At 41.1% G+C, this 19,070-nt stretch overlaps 1 protein-coding gene across 1 annotated transcript; it reads left to right on the top strand.

Moving 5' to 3' along the window:
• Positions 1-6,092: 6,092 nt before the first annotated feature.
• Positions 6,093-6,788, top strand: HSPB3 (heat shock protein family B (small) member 3). The gene is given in 1 exon segment (XM_075137103.1): positions 6,093-6,788. A coding segment is annotated over 1 exon segment (582 nt). The 3' UTR covers positions 6,675-6,788.
• Positions 6,789-19,070: the final 12,282 nt, after the last annotated feature.

Raw genomic sequence — 19,070 nt, 5'->3', positions numbered from 1 at the left:
ATCAATCCCCTATCAGTCACTCTAAACTTGAGATTTTGGGGCAAGCCTTCCCCACTCTCATTACTGACCCACCCAGTCTCCAGCTGCTCCTTGTCAGTTAAAAATGCTCATCATAGAAGTCAACTCCCAAGGTATGTTGACATTGAACAGCACATTTATGTCATTGGAGAAAGGAATTGTTCAGTAACCATAGCAAACTCTTCCTGTAAATCCTTCACAAATCACAGCAATTGCTCTTTAAGGACTTCCTGGATGAGGTGCTTCTACCCTGGAATCCGTAGCTGGCCACCTTCCAGACCAGCATGTTGACTCTCAGCCTCAACGAGTTTTGGGCTGAGTGATCTGGGATTCTTTGCTTGGCCCTAGGGAACTAACCCACCTTGGTGATGCATGGTGGTGGGTGACTTTTGGGTTGTTTGGAGAAATTTTTATGGATTCTTGATGTTAAAGAAGAATCTGACTGATTCTAGTTGTGCCGACAAGACACAGTCAAAAAGGACACAGGATGCAGCAATGCAGGATGCCTTAAATCAGTGGCTTCATTTAGCATCCAATGCCAAAGTCACAGACCTTTGCTAAAGCCACAGGCCACCTTCATATCAAGGGCCATTCAGCTGATATTTCATTGCTAGCAAATACTCAGAAAATATTGCCCACAGCTCTAAAATTTCCTAAGTACATGGAAAAATGTATTCTATAATGTAGTTTTGATTCTAGCACGCATGTCATAATAGAATATTTTCATGGTAGCTGAGCAATGAATTGTGTTCAATTATACCTTTAGTCCCTTCCAACACTTCAACACAGTGAAAATTTTAAATCTCAAAATTCATTTAGTAAGTTCAATTATTTTCTTGCAAGGAATTATTTTGACAAACATATCCACAGCATCAGTACACCATAGGTCTTCAACTCATTCTGTCTATTTAACTTCAGTCTTAACTTTGTTCTTAGAAAAAACCAAACAAAATGATATCATGGGGGTTTTGTGCTAATTACAGGTTAGCATGTTTTATGTGTAATTTAGGTCCTAGATTTTCCAGCCCTTACCCCTAGAAGCCTTAGGGAGTACCTAATTTTAAACAGCAGAAACATTACTACTCACAGAACTTCATAGGTGAGATTTTCAATACTTCTATTATTTTTACTAAAGCGGTCAACCTCAAAACATGCAAACCTGAAGATCTGATCCATGGAATAGATGTTTTACATCCTAAATAAGCAAGTGAGCACTTGCTATGAAGTTTAAACAGATCCAAAATAAATACCAATCCTATTGTACTCAACTGCCTTAAGTTATTCCTAACAAGTCCCAAGTCAAGACTTCAGTGAGGCAGAGGAGGAGGAAACCTGAAAACTGGCATTCTTCTTGGAACACTAGTTAATTTTTAACTGGTGAAAAATAAGACTGTTTCTACAGCAAGAGTGCATTAGATCCTGCCTTTCAGTGGCAAAACAGAGCTTCCAAGCCCTTAGGCACGATATTCTCTTTCAGTTGTTCATTTCCTCTCTACTGTTCTGTGTGCAAGAAGTGAACAGATTATTATCACTCCAGATAAAATACTGTAGTTTGCTTTCTATAGGAGTTTCTCAAGAATGCATTTGCCTATAACAGACATAAAAATGTTTAAAAAACAAGCCATGTCAATAACAAAACAAATACTTGTAAAGAGTTCCATAACATCACTTTAAAGTAACTTTTACGGTAACTTGAAATTTTAAAATCATTATTGTACAAGTTGCATTTTTATTCCTTCACTGTTCTGTAAAGTTGTTGCTCCAACAACGGCTGCTGTGTGGTCCTGTCATCCCCTGTCCTCATTCTTCTATCATCTCAACATATCAAAAGAAGTCTTGTAATAGTGGATGTAACATGTCAAAATGATAGACCTTTCCATGCTTACTTATATTTCTTACATAGCTTCCTAACAAATGAGCAAACACTTAATTCTCAGTGCAAAAGCTGACATTAGTTTTCCACTTCTTGAGAGCCCCCTAAAATTAGGAGATCAAGTTTACAGTTACAAGTGAGCATCAGTGCCCTGGAGAGATTTTCCAAGAGGTTGAGCAGATCCAGCCTTTTCCAGGTTTTGAAGGTCGTGACCCACGGACTGAAGCCTTCCTTCGGTTAAGCTGGCTGTGTAACAGCACAGCCTTTACAACTTGCAAGAAGTTGTATAACACAGCATGAAGTCTTGCTGCAGAAAGAGTTATGTTGTCATTCACTGACCGATATAAATGCATGTGGTTGGAGCGAGACATTAATAAAAAAAGATCCCTCAATATCTCTTGAAAACAGAACACCTGGTATCTGCTGATTAGACTGTTGCAGTAATTGTGATTACATTTTTGATTCCGTCAGAGCTTACAGATCTAACAATCCAGCTAAAAGGACAACTCACAGCTCTAAGAAGTAATGGACTCAAAGTGACACAAGTAGGAGACAATATTTTCTCACTCATTAAATGCCACGTGGAAAATAGCTCTTCACCATCCAGTTTCCGTAAGTGCCACCCCACATTCCATTCTCACATACATTTTATCTTACTATCTAGCTCTTCGGTATCACCACAAAGCTTAAACTCCCATACTGGATACAACAGACCCAGCACAGGTAAAACCCACCAAGTCCTACTCTTCCTTACGTTTCTTACACATTGCCAAGTCTGAAGTGACAGCATCTCTTTTGAATGACATGTGAAGTAGATCACGAGTGGCATCCTGGGGTGCTTTGGTAAAAGTAATTGCAGTGCTCTGCCTAAATTCATTTGGGTAATTACATGGCTCTCATTTGAATTTAGCCTGTTAGCTTTTGCTAGAAGAGTTCTTGTTCACTTCATCCTGCCAGCCTTTTAGCTTTTTTCCCCTTTCAGCAGTTACTGAATTTCAATGGTAGTTGAAATACATGCTTTTCTTTGGGGAATCAAGCATGCAGAGAATTGTGACAAGGCAATCTATTATTTTAAAGTTGCATCAGGCACGATGCACCTGCATTTCTGTAAAATATGCATCAAAAAAGTGTTATTCTCATGAGTTTGTGCAGCTTGCATTTTTGCAATTTACAATACAGCTTTACCAGGATGCCTGCTTTCTGTATTTTCCATGCGTTCAACATGAATCAAATATTTATTCCTCCCCCCCAAAATACTGAGAAAGAAGCTTATATGAGCTTGAAAATGGCCTCTTGTAATTTAAGTCTTGCGGTTTTCTTCCTCTGATTTGTCTTTCCATACAAGCGTTTCACAGACTGGCAGTGATAACTGGTACCAGCACGCAGCAGGCAGCCTGCGATTTTCTTTTCGCAGCTATTTTCTCCTCTCACCACAAGATGTCGGTGTGACCCATTTATACCGTGTTTCTCCCAGCCGACTGTTGCAAGTTGCCAATGGATCCCATTCCTTTCCCTTAAAAATCCGTAAAAGATACTGAGACCGTAAATACGTGCGATCAGCGAAAGAGAGCATGGACTGACAAGCGCGAGGCCACGATAACTAATGGCCTCACCTCAGTTTTGCAAAGAGCAGCTCTGCAACACTTCCCACGCCAGTCGGTGGTTTCCCACCCGCTGCGCAGCACCGGGCGAGGCCTTCGCGAGCAAGAAAAACAGGGAAAGAAAATGCAAGGCGCTGAGCTGGCAGTTAAGGACATCGATCCTGCTCCTGCCGGATCTGCTGTGAAGGTTTAAAATGACCTCAGTAATCAATTGTTATTAAAATGCATAGCTCGACTGAAGCGTGCTATAGATATTTGAAGAGTATAGCAGCATAAGCATCAAAAGTTCCTCAGTGTTGCAAGCACCGCATCCATATTTAAATTTGAAAGCCCAAAAATATATTCTAAATTGCTGGGATGTTTGCATTTCAAGGATGTTTTCTTTTTCCTGTTGACATATTCTCTGTGTTAGCAACAAAGATGTAAGAAAGATGGTGCTAATTCCTGAGCCCTTAGGTGGCAAACAGAGAGAAGAGGGGACTGGGACCACGGGGAGAGCAGGATGGGAGAGCAGAAAGAGGCTACACGGCTTCATTACCAAAATCTTTCCAATTCCTTGCCCTACAAAGTAGAAAGGGATGCTATTGTAGAGCTTTGCTCATGACATGAGTTTAAAGGGTATTCAAAGCATCCTTCGTGCTAATTAGGCCAGACGGACAGTTCTAAGCATGTTTTACACAGACATTTGAAAGACTAACGCAACTGTTTCTGGGAATAGATATAGTTGTCCCACAGTGAGCCGCACTGAGGTGGTGGGTTTCTGTTTTCATTTAAAGTGTAAGTATAGGCAAGTTTACCTTTTTCCAGAGAAGATGGGAATAATTAAAATAAAATAAAAATTAAAAGACTGCGGTATTCCTGCACAGTTTATTATTTATTAATGAAGTGCAAAATTGAAGTAAAATCAGTCAGGCTATCATCACAGGATTCAGTAGGGACAGCAGTAACTTTCAGCAATCTCTAAAAGCATAATATCACAACCAACCAGGCATACCGCTTCACTTCAGGGTTAAAGTTTCCTCATTGAGTGAATCATTGGCTAGCAAAACAGAAAACAGCTGCTGAACAGATAATGGGCAACGCTCCAGGTTATTTTTATCACTATTTGAGCATGCCATACATTCAGAATTGCATTTTTAAATGATTTCTGGAGGACAGTTTGACAGGAGAAGAGCCGATAGTTAAATAAAGTAGCATAACTCTCCTTTCCCACAATACTCAATTAAATGGTTGGCCATTACTGTAAGTTATCTTGAACTTTTAATCTACCTTTGAAAATTTCCTTACCTTGTGATGCAGCCTTCATGAGTCTAAAATAAAATAGCAACCTTAGAACTTTAATTATAGATATGTCTGGTAATCCTGCCCTGCTATCGACTCAATACAGAAGTTCATTTCTGATAGCTATCAAAATTCAACTGCCTCTTTCTTCATAAGCCCGTTAGCAACCAAAGATCCCATATAAACTGACTTGCCATTTTCGTGGTAATGGAAGATGTAAGGACAAGAGAGAGGCAGAGCTCTGGACAACAATAGCCAAACAAGAAGGAATAAAAGTATCTCGTTTGATTATTTCTAGCATTAGTGCAACTGAGGGAAATAAACAGTTTTCACCATCAGTTGCTGTAATGCATTCTGCTTTACATTACCAAGCCGAGCTAGAGGGATTTTCTACCAAACATACTAAAATTTGGAAATGCTTTTCCCTTTTCACTGCACCCTCCTCTTAGGTTTTGTTAACCAAACTACCAACACTTGTAGGCATTATTTGCCCTGAGGTCACAGAGTAGCAAGAAGATTACACCACAGAGAGCCTTTGAGGTCATCCATCCTGCTCCCCAGACGGATGCGATAGATGGGATCATAGATTCAAGCTGTTAAGCCCCAGAAGATGAAGGTTACTGGGACAATGTGATAGCAGTAAGGATTTGGAGTGGTCTTCTGCTGGGGAAAAATAACGCTGCCCTCCCCTGGAAGCTGTGAAACATGAGCTTTCACTGTAATTCTCCCTGCACTCCTGAGTCTGACTCCCTGACACGCTGGAGAAGGCTCTGCTGTGTTTGTAGGTCACTAAGATTGCAGACTCAGCCCTTCAGGCACCCCCTCTTTGGGCAGGGATGGTTACGGTTCCCTCCTCCCACCAATAACACCGTTAACCATGCCTGTATTTCACCTACACACAACTTCTGCAACAATGTCCAATGCACCTGATAATTTCAGTTTACCTAACCTGAAAGCTACTCCGTTCCTACTGTCAAGCTAATTAAATCCCTTCCCTCAGTACCTTTTTATTTCAGTTAGAAGAAATACAGAGTTTGTATCTATTGCCATGTATCCCTTGGAAAAACAGAATCATTAAACTTCCATTTAAATCAAAGAATCTTTCACATAATTTGTCTCCTCATTATTCATAACGACAAACAGCACAATACTGCAATAATCAGAGATGCATTAAAATTTTGCTTTTACTATTTATGCATGAAAGCTGTGCATGTGTTGAAGCCACTCAAGACCCCAGCACTATAAATAGTGTGCTCTATTGTCAGTGGATAAAAGATGAAACAAGTCTCCTGGCACTGGAGCACAACACGCCCTATCAAATGTTAAGCTCTGCCTGTGCTAAAAGTGAAAGGCGACATCAACCGATAAACTAGTCTACGGGTGAGGCATACGACCGGGAAGAGTTTGCTTTGACTCTGCAGCTTCCCCAGAGCGACACAGGAGCCTCAGCAATGGCAGAAGCTGTTATTAGACACTGGGTGGAAACTCCCGTACGCTATCAAGAGCAGTTTGCTGTCCAGGATCTGGAAGCACACAAACTGGACCACTCTTTATTCGCTTTGCCGGGCCCTTCTACAGCTGCACTGAGCAACAGAAGGTGTATCGCGGAAAGTACAGCTGGGGCCGGGAAGAGCGGCCAGGAGGAGGAAAACACACGCTTTCAGGTCTTGCTGGACGTTGTGCAGTTCCGCCCCGAAGATATCATTATTCAAACTTTCGAAGGCTGGCTCCTGATCAAAGCTCAGCACGGACCCAGGATGGACGAACACGGTTTTGTGTCCAGAAGCTTTACCAGACAATACAAATTACCTAATGGAGTGGAGAACAAAGACCTCTCTGCGCTTTTCTGCCATGATGGCATTTTGGTTGTTGAAATGAAGAACTCGGTGGGAAAGAATTAGAACCTTGTCCATAGTTATTGGTGAGATAAAATCATTCTTAATATAACAAAATAATACCATTCAAGCAACGCTGTAGAGTATAGTAAGCATGTGGCTGTATTTATATTACAGTAAAGGAAAATCTTTGTATATATTTTTCAGTATGCTGAGTTTATTGTTTGATGTGAAATGTTAGACTGCTTGTCTCCAGCCACATATGTGTTGGAAAGCCAGGCTTTTTGAACAGTAGAAAATTTAGGGTAGTCACAGAGGAAAAAAAAATCTGTTAGATAACATATTGAAAATAAAGCACATTTATGAGTTCAGTAGGAGGAGTTGTATTTCTAAGGAATGAGCATTTGTCATACATAGTCATAACCATTAAAAAAGCAACAGATAGGTTGTGAGTCTTATGGAAATTTAATTTACATATAAAAAAATCTGTTTTCTAATTTTTGAGATTAAATTCTTCTTCTTTAGGCTCTGGAAAAGCACACAAACTGAAGGATACTATCAAGGAAAAAAAAAACTATTTCCACAGTTCAAGCCTGTATACAAAAAACCCTTGAGAGATTACTTTTTAGAAGTGTGTTGCATGTTTGAAACGATAAGAAAAAAGAATAATCACTGACTGTATTTGCTTGAAAACACAGTAAGTAGAATTGATACTTTCTGACAAAGACAAATTAATTTGAAAGAAAACATTCAAAGACATTTAGAAAATTGGTTTTGTTTAACATATTCTGCTCTCTATTAGCAACTGAAGAAAAAATATATTGCTTACAAATACTCAAAAGGATCAAATTCTTCCTTGTGAAGCCCCAGTAATAAAAAGGCATTACTCTAGCACAGATGCCTTTATTCTTATGCATTTTAGGTAGTCTTGTTGTTCAATCAGATGAATATTTCATTCTTCATGTTGCTTGACAGTTTAGGCTGAGATCTTTGTCTTCAAGAGCAAATTTTTCTGCCTATGTATAGTCCCACTCTCCCCGAATGAATGTGAACTCTATATGAATCTAATTTTAAGTGCAGGGGTTCCTTACTACAGACACAGGTTTAATTTACTTCTCATTGCATGAAAGTGGTAGAGATGAAAAAAAATCCACCCACTATATCCAGTATCTGGTCTTCTCAACGTTAAAAGAAAAATGCTGTAAGTGAGTTTGTAAATACTCAAACATTTGAGGAGATCTGCAGCTGCAAGTCGAACTGCCTCCTTTTATGTGTACTGGAGATGAGCATGACTGCTGTGCTATGAATAGTAAAGGAATGTGGAATGGAAAGTGCCAAGTTAAATACAGACTCTTTATGATAGCCATCTGCTGTTTGGACAAATCGAAAACATATTCAAATGAAACGGAATACAAATATGATTTTAAGAATATGAGAAAAATCTGATGAACAAAACCCTGGCTTTCGCTAGCTGAAGCCAGAGAGTTCCTTTAGTTTAAAATGAAAGCCCTAAGCTTGTACATCTGCACATGTCCATTCATTAGAAAGATTTATGTCATGGTTGTTTAGACTTGAAGATACTTGAAGAAAAGTGGGTAGTCCAATTCTTGCATTTTATTCATTATTTGTGTTAAAACTCACAAGGAATTTGTACAAGAAAAGCAGAATAAGGTCTGGATTTCCATCATGTGCAATTACTTCATTTTTTGAATAGAGCAGAAGTCAAGAACCTAATGTTTTCTAACAAACCAAACCAAATATAAAACATAAGTCCCTACATTTCCACTCAACCCACACTTTTCCCTGGTATTGCCTGTGTTTAGTTTGTGTATCGGTTTAAGATACTAAACTGTCATGCTAGAAAATCAGATGTAGATTTTCAACACTTTTAGGTCCAGAAGCTTCCTCAGCCAGGAATCCGATGGAAGATGTAACATGGATTTAAAAAACCGAATTCTAGATACAGGTCTGGATTTAAACTTTACACACCAACTTTATAAAAGCTCACAAGTTTAGACCCATGGTTTCCACACCACCTTATGGCCCAACTGTTGGAATAGAGTTCAGGATCACCAGTTAGTAACCTGCTTTGGTGATTTTTATTTACAGAGGATTTTGTAAATTTGATCACTTAAAATTAGAGGTTATTATAAAATGATCCTAGCTATGATTGCAGTGATGTATTCATAGCCCTAGAGATGAAAAAGCAGTTCTAAAAAAACACAACTGATTTAATTATTTCAAATTAGATCATGATTAAACTTCTGGAAACTTGGCAAGGAATTAGACCAGACAGCCAAAATCATATCATCTGTTCTATATATGTTAATACCACGGTTACACACAGCCCTGCTTACGTACACAGGCCTGCCTCACAAATTGGGTGGAGAATTTGGCATTCGGCTGTTCTGTATCATAGGTCTCTTCACATCACTCTGTGCCCAGGTCTGTACTTACAACATCGTCAGTCAGAAGCCACTGGAACGTACTGACCCAAACATGGCAGGGACATACACAGGCGGATTTTACCTTCTCTTGTACCCAGAGCTTTACAAAAGTCTACGTTTGTGCTCCTTGGTGAATGGGAACTTGCCCTGCCTTGCACCCGAGTGCTTGTGTAACAGGGGCCACGCTGGAGTATGGACCTGCCGCTGGCTTCCTGCGTTTTAGCACCAAAAGCAATGCAGAGGAAAGTGCTTCTCTCCTTTTTTTAGTGGCAGTTTATTGAAAGTTCTTGGATTAATGTTTTTTATGTGTTTACCAGAACAGCCTCAAAGTGCTTGGCAGAGCATTTCCAAATTGCCTGGAAAGACCTGTTTTCACGTATCGTATGTGGTGTTTTACTTTTATAATCTGATTAGAACTGAATGTGAATGTCATGGAAAAAGCTGCTAATATTGCTCATGGACAGCATAATGAATTTATCAACAGCAAAGGATTTCAGAACAGCTACAGCTTAAGACAGGTTTAAGACATGCTGATGTGGTTAAACTAAGAACCCTGATATTGGCTGCCTACAAAATCCTGGCCCAGAATAAGCGATAAATGCTGCTGCAAGCCTTGCAGAGCAAATGTTATGGAGCCTTCTCAGTTCCCATCAATGAAGGATTACCTTCGAAATCGATCAGACTGCTCCTCCAAATGGATAAAGATTATTTCATGCATGAATCTAAGCACTGTGAAAAATGCTTTCATAGAAGAAGAAAATGTCTCAATATCAGCACTAGTTTCCAAAAGCAAGGTAACAAATACAAGTTTCCATGGGATCCCTGTGGGCAGAAAGCCCACAAATGCCTTTTTATAGTTTCTGCTGCACCCAGGGCATTTGAGATCTCTCTACACAATCCGTAGATACTTGTGGTGCAGTGAAGTGAACCGAGGCTGACACCCATCAGTCACTCAGTAATGGCTCGGCTACAGCCCTGGGCATTGGAAAAGAGGAAAGGAATCATGGTGGCAACATTCCCTCTAAGATGGGTAGGTCTTGTGCTCCTTAGTTCATAGCTAGGAATCAAAATGTGCTTTTTCATCTGAGTAATGCTACAAGATTTGACTTGTAATGTGAGTAGGAATATTTCTGAAAATATTGGGTGCACCTTCTCTTATTTGAAAAAGACGCTGACCTCTGTCTTGCTGACTACCAGAGACAACAGCTGACCCCTGTCATCCAGAGGACAGCATCTCAATGGCCCAACACTGTGAACGCAGGAGGTAAGTCTAAGGACTTAGACCTGTACATTACATCGGAGGTACCTGAGCTGGCCCCACTCGTGCTAACTCTGGACCCTGTGTGCCAAGTCAGTCCAGAAAGCCCGGATTGTCCATTGCTGTGCTCAGGCTAAAAAATCATCCCTTATTAAAAATAAGTTCACAGACGGAGAGACAGGAGAAACAGCTCAGGACTCCCTGCCCAGGTCAGTGCTAGCATGGGGGTCTTGGCTCTCTCTGCCACGGTGGGCTGTAGCCTCACCACAAATCCCATCAATGTCCTTAAAATGTAACTCTCTTTAACCACATGGTACTACCGCTGATGCCAGCGTTTTCAGGGGGAAGTATGTCTAGCAGCCGCTTGCACAACTAGAACTGATGCAAGTAGACAATCATTTACAGTTCCTCTCGTGCTCCTCAATGTGTTAACTGTGCTTTGGGCCGACCCCAACCCCAGCGAGTACCCCTCTTCTGCTGACCAAGCATGCTGCTCCCGAGCCCTGCGAACTAATACAGAAGCAGCAGCAGGCAGGTCTGTGCATGGAGAGGAGACAGAAAACTGTAGGACCAGGGTGGGCCTTGGTACTTAGCCAGCAAGGAAGCCCACCAGAGGTGTCTCAGGCTAGGATGGGGAGCAGGAAAAACTGGTTCAGAATATATACAGAGCGAGAGAGAGAGAGATAGTCCTGGTTTAACCCCAGCCGGCAACTAAGCCCCACACAGCTATTTGCTCACTCCCCCGCAGTGGGATGGGGGAGAGAATCAAAAGAGTAAAAGTGAAAAAACCTGTGGGTTGAGATAAAGATCGTTTAATAGGTAAAGCAAAAGCCGTGCACACAAGCAAAGCAAAACAAGGAATTAATTCACTACTTCCCATCAGCAGGCAGGTGTTCAGCCATCTCCAGGAGAACAGGGCTCCATCACATGGAACAGTTACTTGGGAAGGCAAACACCATCACTCCATCGAATGTCCCTCCCCTTCCTTCTTCTTCCCCGAGCTTTATATGCTGAGCATGACATCATATGGTATAGAATATCCCTTTGGTCAGTTGGGGTCAGCTGTCCCAGCTGTGTCCCCTCCCAACCTCTTGTGCACCCCCAGCCTACTCGCTGGTGGGGTGTGGGAGAAGCAGAAAAGGCCTTGACTCTGTGTAAGCACTGCTCAGCAGTAACAAAAACATCCCTGTGTTATCAACACTGTTTCCAGCACAAATCCAAACCATAGCTAGCTACTATGGAAAAAATGAATTCTATCCCAGTCAAAACCAGCACATATATATAAGGATTTTAAGGCATAATATTTAAACCTCCTACAAGAAGTATTTGACTTTTCGATAAAATGAGCATTTTTAAGGGCTGAGAACGACTTTTCAAAATGGCTTTAAGAACTTTACGTTGTTAATAGAACAGGAATACCACACATGGACTAAACTCTTGGTATGCTAGGATGAAAGAATAAATCACCTTCTATCTTCAGTTACGTTTCTTTCCAATTGCACATCCCTTCAACTCTCCCATCCATTAATTCTACACTCCCATCATGTAAGCAGAGGTACCATGGCAGAATCTCCAAAAGTTTCACTTGCTCTTAGCAGAGTTGGATGACATGGGGGCTAAAGTGCGAGTGCCCTATCTGAACAAGCCACACCAAAATTTCTACAGTCAAGTTCTCATCACCTCAAGCTGGTTTACTGATTCACTGTAAACTAGTCAACATGTGCAGTCACCCCTCTCATTGGCTCTGCATGGAGTTGGTTTGATCCAGCAAGACTTCCTCACTCAGGTGCCACCCTGCGCACAAAACACAGCACTAGGAAGAAATTTAACCCTATCCCAGCCGAAACCAGGACAAGCCTCCAGAGAAGACCGGCACGTCGCTCTCTCCCACCACAGTACTGATGCAGCGCAGAGCTCAGCTGGCTGCTCCTGCAGCTGATTCAGTTCTCCAGCTGGAACGATGTGAGTGGTTCACTGTGTGTGTGTGACTCCACACTAGAGGTAAGGTGGGATCAGAAGACGTTTTGGGTTCCAGTGGCAACAATTCCTTTATTATTAGTCCCCCTCCTCATTTTCCAGGATGTCCCGCTCTCCTCTTAGCCTGGACACTGGAGGTAGCTGTTCCACAGACGCCGCAGCAGTGCAGTAGTGCAGGCACTAGGAGCAGGCGTAGCTTTTGTCTGTGAATGAGCTGATTTTGAGTTTGGATGTTGGGTTTAAGTAAGTCCAGGTCTTAACTAAAAGTGATAGCATTACATCACAGCTATAATGAAAAATTAATGAAGGGAAATGATTTTCAGAGTGTGGTTTGACAAAACCACATAATTTCTTGTACTCTGTCTTACAAGGCAGACAGAAACTTATGAGCAGTGGTGACAGATGTATGCATTTTCATAGTATTTCAAGTATGTTTTTTGAAACAATTACCCAAGTCCTGCTGTCATGATCAGGACATGTATGTACTGTACAAGATGCACCATAAATACAGCCTCTGCCTTAATGTACACATGAAGCCTTAGGGCTTGATCCTGGAATGAAACTGATAGGGGCTCAATGCAGATTAGGAGACTCTGAGGCAAATACATGCAGACATATGAACTCTGAGACTCATTCTATCATAATACCCCTAGCAATATTTATCAGCAATATCGAAGACCTTCTAGAAACTTCAGCCTGAAATGGTTACAGCGTGAAGACAGTTAATGTTTCCAGATTTATAGGTTTAAAGGTCAGAAGGATCAGTGATGATCCCTAGTGTGATCCCCTGAACAGAACCCACATCATCTCGTTTACTAATTTCCTCATGAAGCCCATAATACGTTTGAAAAAGAACACGTATTTAAGATATCAAATCTTTATTTAAAGACTTCAGTTGATGTAAAACTCACCACATCCCTCCACAAATTGTTCAAGTGTTAATAATCTTGATGGCCAACAAAAAGCGGGTTTTCCCTAGCCCTCTGAGATTTGCTCAGTGATACAAATTTTACCCTAAACTAAAAGTAATAGTCTGGACAGCTCTTGGGACAGTTCTTTTACTATCCTGATGCTGTGAGTTACAAAGATATAAAAGTTTAACACCTGCTGCTTAATACCCTCTTTAGTTACTAATAGAACACAAAGGAATTCATTGAGATGAAAAACTGTGAATATAATTTTTCCACATACAGAGCAGAAATATTTCTTGAATAACCTTGGATATATTTAATATCTCTCCTGTATCACCATTGGCAGTTTTGTCATCTTCATGCCATACTCATCTAAACTATTGTTAAGATTTTGTTTCTTCCTGAATAAGTCCTGCCTGTTGTCCCACTGGCCGTATAATTTTTAATACACCTTTAGCTTTTTCTCATAACTATCAATTGGTATCGCTTGCTATCAACTTCTTAATTTTTCCATTTCTACTTTCACTTGCCATTTTATATTAAATACAGATAATTCTGCCTATATGAACACAGTTCTGTATTTATGGGTAGCTAATAAAACATTCTTCTAAATGCATACAGAATGGCCACATACAGGCAGGTTCTGACACTGTTTCTCTTAGGAAATTACCATCTCTCAACATTTCACTAATGGTATGGGATGCCTGGTATGTCTCCAGCACTGAAATTCCTTCTAAAACAAGTGTATAATAAAGAAGCAACAGACTGCACCACCGGTGAGAAGGAATTCATACTATTCACCTTCTCACCAAACCAAGCACAGCAGGAACCTTCTTCACCACCTCATCCTTTGGAGGCCTCTGTGTTTGCCAAAAGACCAGCAAAACCCAGAAGCTAAAACATTTACCTTAGAGTAACTTAATGCCATTTTCAGCCACCGAGCTTCTTAGCTCAAGATCTCTTGAGCTGACACAGACAACATGAGCACCTCCTTGACCGTCCTTTCTGTACTCCATGTCCTCAAGCAACAGCACAAGCTATATTTTTCTCCTTGAAGACGAGACAGCAATCTCACTCAGAATTTAATGTCGCTGCCTCCTGCTAGCAGAATGCACTGTCTCAGCTTAAACACAAACACTGAGAGAATGGAAGATAGTTTGATGGTCAAACTGCCACCAAAACCCATCTGTTGCCTAAGTTAGTGAGAACTTGTCCTGGTTTCCAGGCTGAGATTGAGAAATTACTCTCATAAGGTTCCACAATGGACAGTAAAAACTCACAGACACATAAAGTCAAGTTAAGGCTCAACCGTCCTGATCCGTTGACAGGTATAACCGAGGAGCTGCCAGTGACTAGTCCTTCACTCTGAGGTCAGCCTCTGCCAGCCACCTCTCTGCACAGGGCCAGAGCAACTTCATGGTTGATGTGAACCTCTTCAGCCCAAAGGACCCAAGTCCCATGGATTTCTAGAACCCAGCAGCATTTATTTTCCCATGATAGACCCCTGTGGGGAGAGGCCAGAGTTAACACAGGTACAGAATCCACTAAGCAGGTCCTCTCTGTAATTTCTCTATCCTGGCTGAGGATAGAGATACCTGCATGTGGGAAATGAATGAATGCTCAATCCTTCATTCTTGCTATACCATACTTTACTCATGCTATACAATGGGTTTATCACTGAGATAACTTTATTTTCATGCCACATTTATATGACGCATGGACATAATGTTCGCCTCACCTGGATTTCCTTACCAGTTACCCACGTAGCTCACAGCCTTGCTTTTTATAAAATGTTTGTTATCATAAAAGGTATTGCATTGCAATATATAAGGCTGAGATTACTCCCCAAGGACTTGTGTACCTTGGGCTAAAGCACAGCAGGCTCATGCATCCTCTTTCGCTGTGTCTCAGTCTTTAGGCGTAGGAGGTAAATTCTGCCTGTGTGCATGTCAAGGGACTGGCAGTCGACCCAGGCCCATTCGTCTGTAACCACGCAAGACTCTCAGCACCATCCAGAATGTCTGTCTAGCACATACCCCCACTGCCACGGCATGGAAGAACTGCATACATAATGGATTTATCTTGACAGCATCCTTAGATGGTTATGAAACATTATCTCTCAGACAAGGAACGGAGACAGACATGCATTCCAAGCAATATTAAATGGAGGGTTGAGAACTTCTGAGTAGCCATCTATTACACAGACTGGGGCTGAGAGAGCTAACACATATCGCAAAGGTCAAACGAGAACCTCAGTGTTTCTGCTCAATTACCTATAATTTTACACAATCTAGTTTGAAATAAATTATGCAATTTCTGCTTGATTTATGTTCCCACTTGAAAAATACTTTCCTTTCTCCTGAATTCCACTGCATCTTTTCCTAAATTCCACAGCACACTATAAAGTCCATTTCTGATATCTGTTTCATGTTTTAAAGTATGATTCTCCAAAACATTTAAAAGCTAGTCATATTCGATCTTTTAGAAGCTGAAAAAAAGAACCCTAGAATAACGCATTTATTGCATTTTCTTCACTGCTTTGCTAGTTCGAAGTCTTTACTTGCTTTTAGTCTCGTAACTTCAGTGTTTAAAGTAATTTCGTGCCCTCTAGTGGCAGCCCTGCCAGGTACCCTGAACTGCTGCCCTGGGAGGATTGGGAATTCGACATTACAGATGATGTAGAAGTGAAAGAAAAACCGTTTATTCCCCTTTTAAGTGAAATTTATTATCCATCTCTACAGTTTAAAAAAGATTACAGTCATTTCTAGTTATGATGAGAAAACAAAACAAAATCCAGCAACAAAAAAAACAGCAAAACAAAATCATCTAGAGGTACAACACAAATAGCAACAAAAAAAAAAATCACATACTGAGTAAGCATTTGACTGAGTTTGCTCTTCGAAATTATATTGATGAAAACTGACCTATTTGTAGCCATTTCCTTGCACAAAGCACTATTCAGTGTGTTTCCTACTAGGACATTATTCAATATCCAGACACAGAGTTTTTCCAGGATCCACAAAAGGGTATCATCATAATGAAAAGGCTAAGTGCCGCCAGAACTTCATCTTCTCTCATGGAAAATCATGCTTTTTTTACTAAAGCAGCAACGTGATAGCATAGAGGAAAATTAACAAAATAAAGAAGGAAAGATTTGGGTGCTTCAAGGAAAAGTTACACAGGGGTCATGCACATTTTCATTATTTTTTATTTCAGAGCCTCATTCACTTTTTCCTAATTCAAGCTAGCCTAAAGTCCTTACCTTTTCCCCAAAATGTTCCGAAATTTTTTATTTTAAGCTTCTGCACCTGAGCAGAAAAATCATGCTGCTTTCAAACAGCTCCTTCAGCATAGATTCTCAGAGGTCTTGACACGCCTAACCCCAAATTAAAACAATGAGATATCCCATACCTAGACATCAGTAGCTATTTGGCTTTAGTTTGGCTTTCAGTTTCACCCCTCAAATTACAAATCCGCAGGAACACATGAAATAATAAACATTTTCACTGAATTATAGGTTATCAGTCTCAATAGGATTGGAATAACAATCACTTTGACTCTGAAAATTCAATTCCCAATGAAGATGGTAGAAATTCCCGACCAAGCAAAGCATTCAGATACATGCTTTGTGCGGCTAAAATGCTGCAAGTCAATATGTGCTGTTTTTATTTTGAAATCCTTGCCTCTGCTAGTCTCAACAACAATAAACAAAGCTCAATCAATCCAGCTGTTCTATTTGGCACTGTAGATGGTTACCGAGGGCCTAAGAAGCTGGCTTCTTCAAACCCTTTCAAAATCTTTTCAGGGTGGCTTCTAATTTTGCAGGTTGGTTTCCTTGAAAACAATTGTTGAGTTTTTAAAAATGTTAATTTTAACATCCACAACAGAATGCCTGCACACAGTGGTAATCAGCGTTGGCTCACTGGTGGGAGAAAGATGGAAAATGTCATTTACAACCTTGCTATTGTTCCAAATTCTCTTTGCAGTTTTGTCCACTAGGGAAATAATGTAACACACTTTTTCCTTTCATGATTTTGCCTTATTGATGGCATTAGTGCCTGAAAAACCACAACCCAATTTCACATAACTTAATTTTTGTTGAAATCTCAAGATAAAAATGGAAGATCTTAGAGAATAACTACTTCACTAGTTTACACTTACTTATTTAAGAAATATATTCTCATTAGCTTTACAGATCTTATGCCTTCAAATTCTCCTGGTAGCAGTATTTGCACTTTTTTCAGAACTTGACACCTTTGCTTGTGTCCGTTTGAGATGCAAATACTGCATCAGTACTTACTAAGAAAACGTCAGGTCTAATGCACTAAGCGGGGCAGGGGGAAGCAGGACAGCTGCCACCTCCATCACCTCCACCATCGGACCCAGGGAAGTAAGGCAGGCACCCAGCTCAACATTGTCCCTTCATCCTGCCCCAGCCGTGACAGCTGCAGCCTGACAGGCATCGGCAGGACCACCTGGAGCAGCAAAATCCCATTCCTGAACTGGCTTTGCAGCTGCGCGAGGCATTTTGTTCGTCACTCCAGGTTGTTCAATGGGAGCAAATATTAAATGTGTCTATTTAGACAAATCAAGTAGGTCAGCATCATTTCCAGTACTGATCACCTCGTATGAAAAAAAGATGGTTTCAGAGAAAACAACATTAATGATTAAGGACATTGAAATTAAGATGAATAGGTCTGAAAAATTTGGGAAATGAGTTGAATCAGGTGCAGTAAAATATATATAAAACAGTAAGTGGTATAGAAAAGGCAGATCAGGAGCTAATTTTCTGTAGTTTAACCTCTGAGGATTCACATGAATGCAGAAGACTGCTCAGATGAATGTCAGGAGTAACTTTAAAACCCCAATCACTTATCTTGATTTGCAGTAGTCAGAATTTGGGATGAAATCTAAGACCAAGGTTAAACTGATCCACACCTACCTCCCGTTGGGGTTTTGGTCCTTGGCTGGCCACATGGGTGGAGGGCAGCACGCTGGACCATGGATCAGGTGCCATGGCAATCTCTGCATTTGGCAGAGAACCACGTCTGCGTCAAAGGCAGACACTGACAGCACACCGGCTCCAGCGGCAGAACGCTGGCAATCACTAGCCTTGATGGAAAAAGAGCCTTGAGAGCTCTAAGAGCACTGGCAGATGCTGATGCAGGGCTTGAGGAGCGCGTCAGAGCCTGCTGCGGGCGTTAGTCATGACCAGGCCAGGTCAGGGTGCTTCCACCAGTACCAAGTGGGATGGCACGGAAACCCAGAAGCCTTGATACAGAGTTGTCTGAAGTCAAGGTCTTCAGCTGCACCATCCTGGGCAGCTGCCAGCTCTCTCTCGGGAGGAGACTGATGCTTCTCGCTTTAGCACTGATGTTGATACTCACAACTGCTCTCTGTAAACTTGCTGCTGCAAATTTAGTGCTTGCGTTTGGAGATGGTGGCACAGCTGATGCAATATGAACGTGTTCTGCGGGCTGGCCCCCGAGGAGCTGGTTGTGTGGTGAACCATGTGGTTCTTTGGGCACTATCGGTATTGGCTAATTAAAACCGACTTCCAGAGTTGAGCAATAAGGAATTTGGAGCTAAAATGCTAGGCTGGGGTGAGCTGATATATTCAAAAAATGTTAAGTGCACAAGCCAAGCAACAGTAACAGAAAGGCGCTGTGATAACATGTGCACTAGCATCAGAAAAACGAAGGTCAGAAGAAAAAAGTGAAGAAAAGCAAAACCCAGGTATCAAGCACTAAAACCAGCAGTGAAAGGAAGCAGTGGTTCTTGAAGCATTCCAGTGAAGACAAATTATTTGTCACAAAGACCTTTAAGAAGAAACATACACTTTGAACTACGTCGGAGAAACGAGCAACAA

This window comes from Calonectris borealis, chromosome Z, assembly GCF_964195595.1.
Source record: "Calonectris borealis chromosome Z, bCalBor7.hap1.2, whole genome shotgun sequence".
NCBI classification, from domain to species: Eukaryota; Metazoa; Chordata; class Aves; order Procellariiformes; family Procellariidae; genus Calonectris; species Calonectris borealis.
This window is presented reverse-complemented; position numbering and strand designations above follow the sequence as displayed.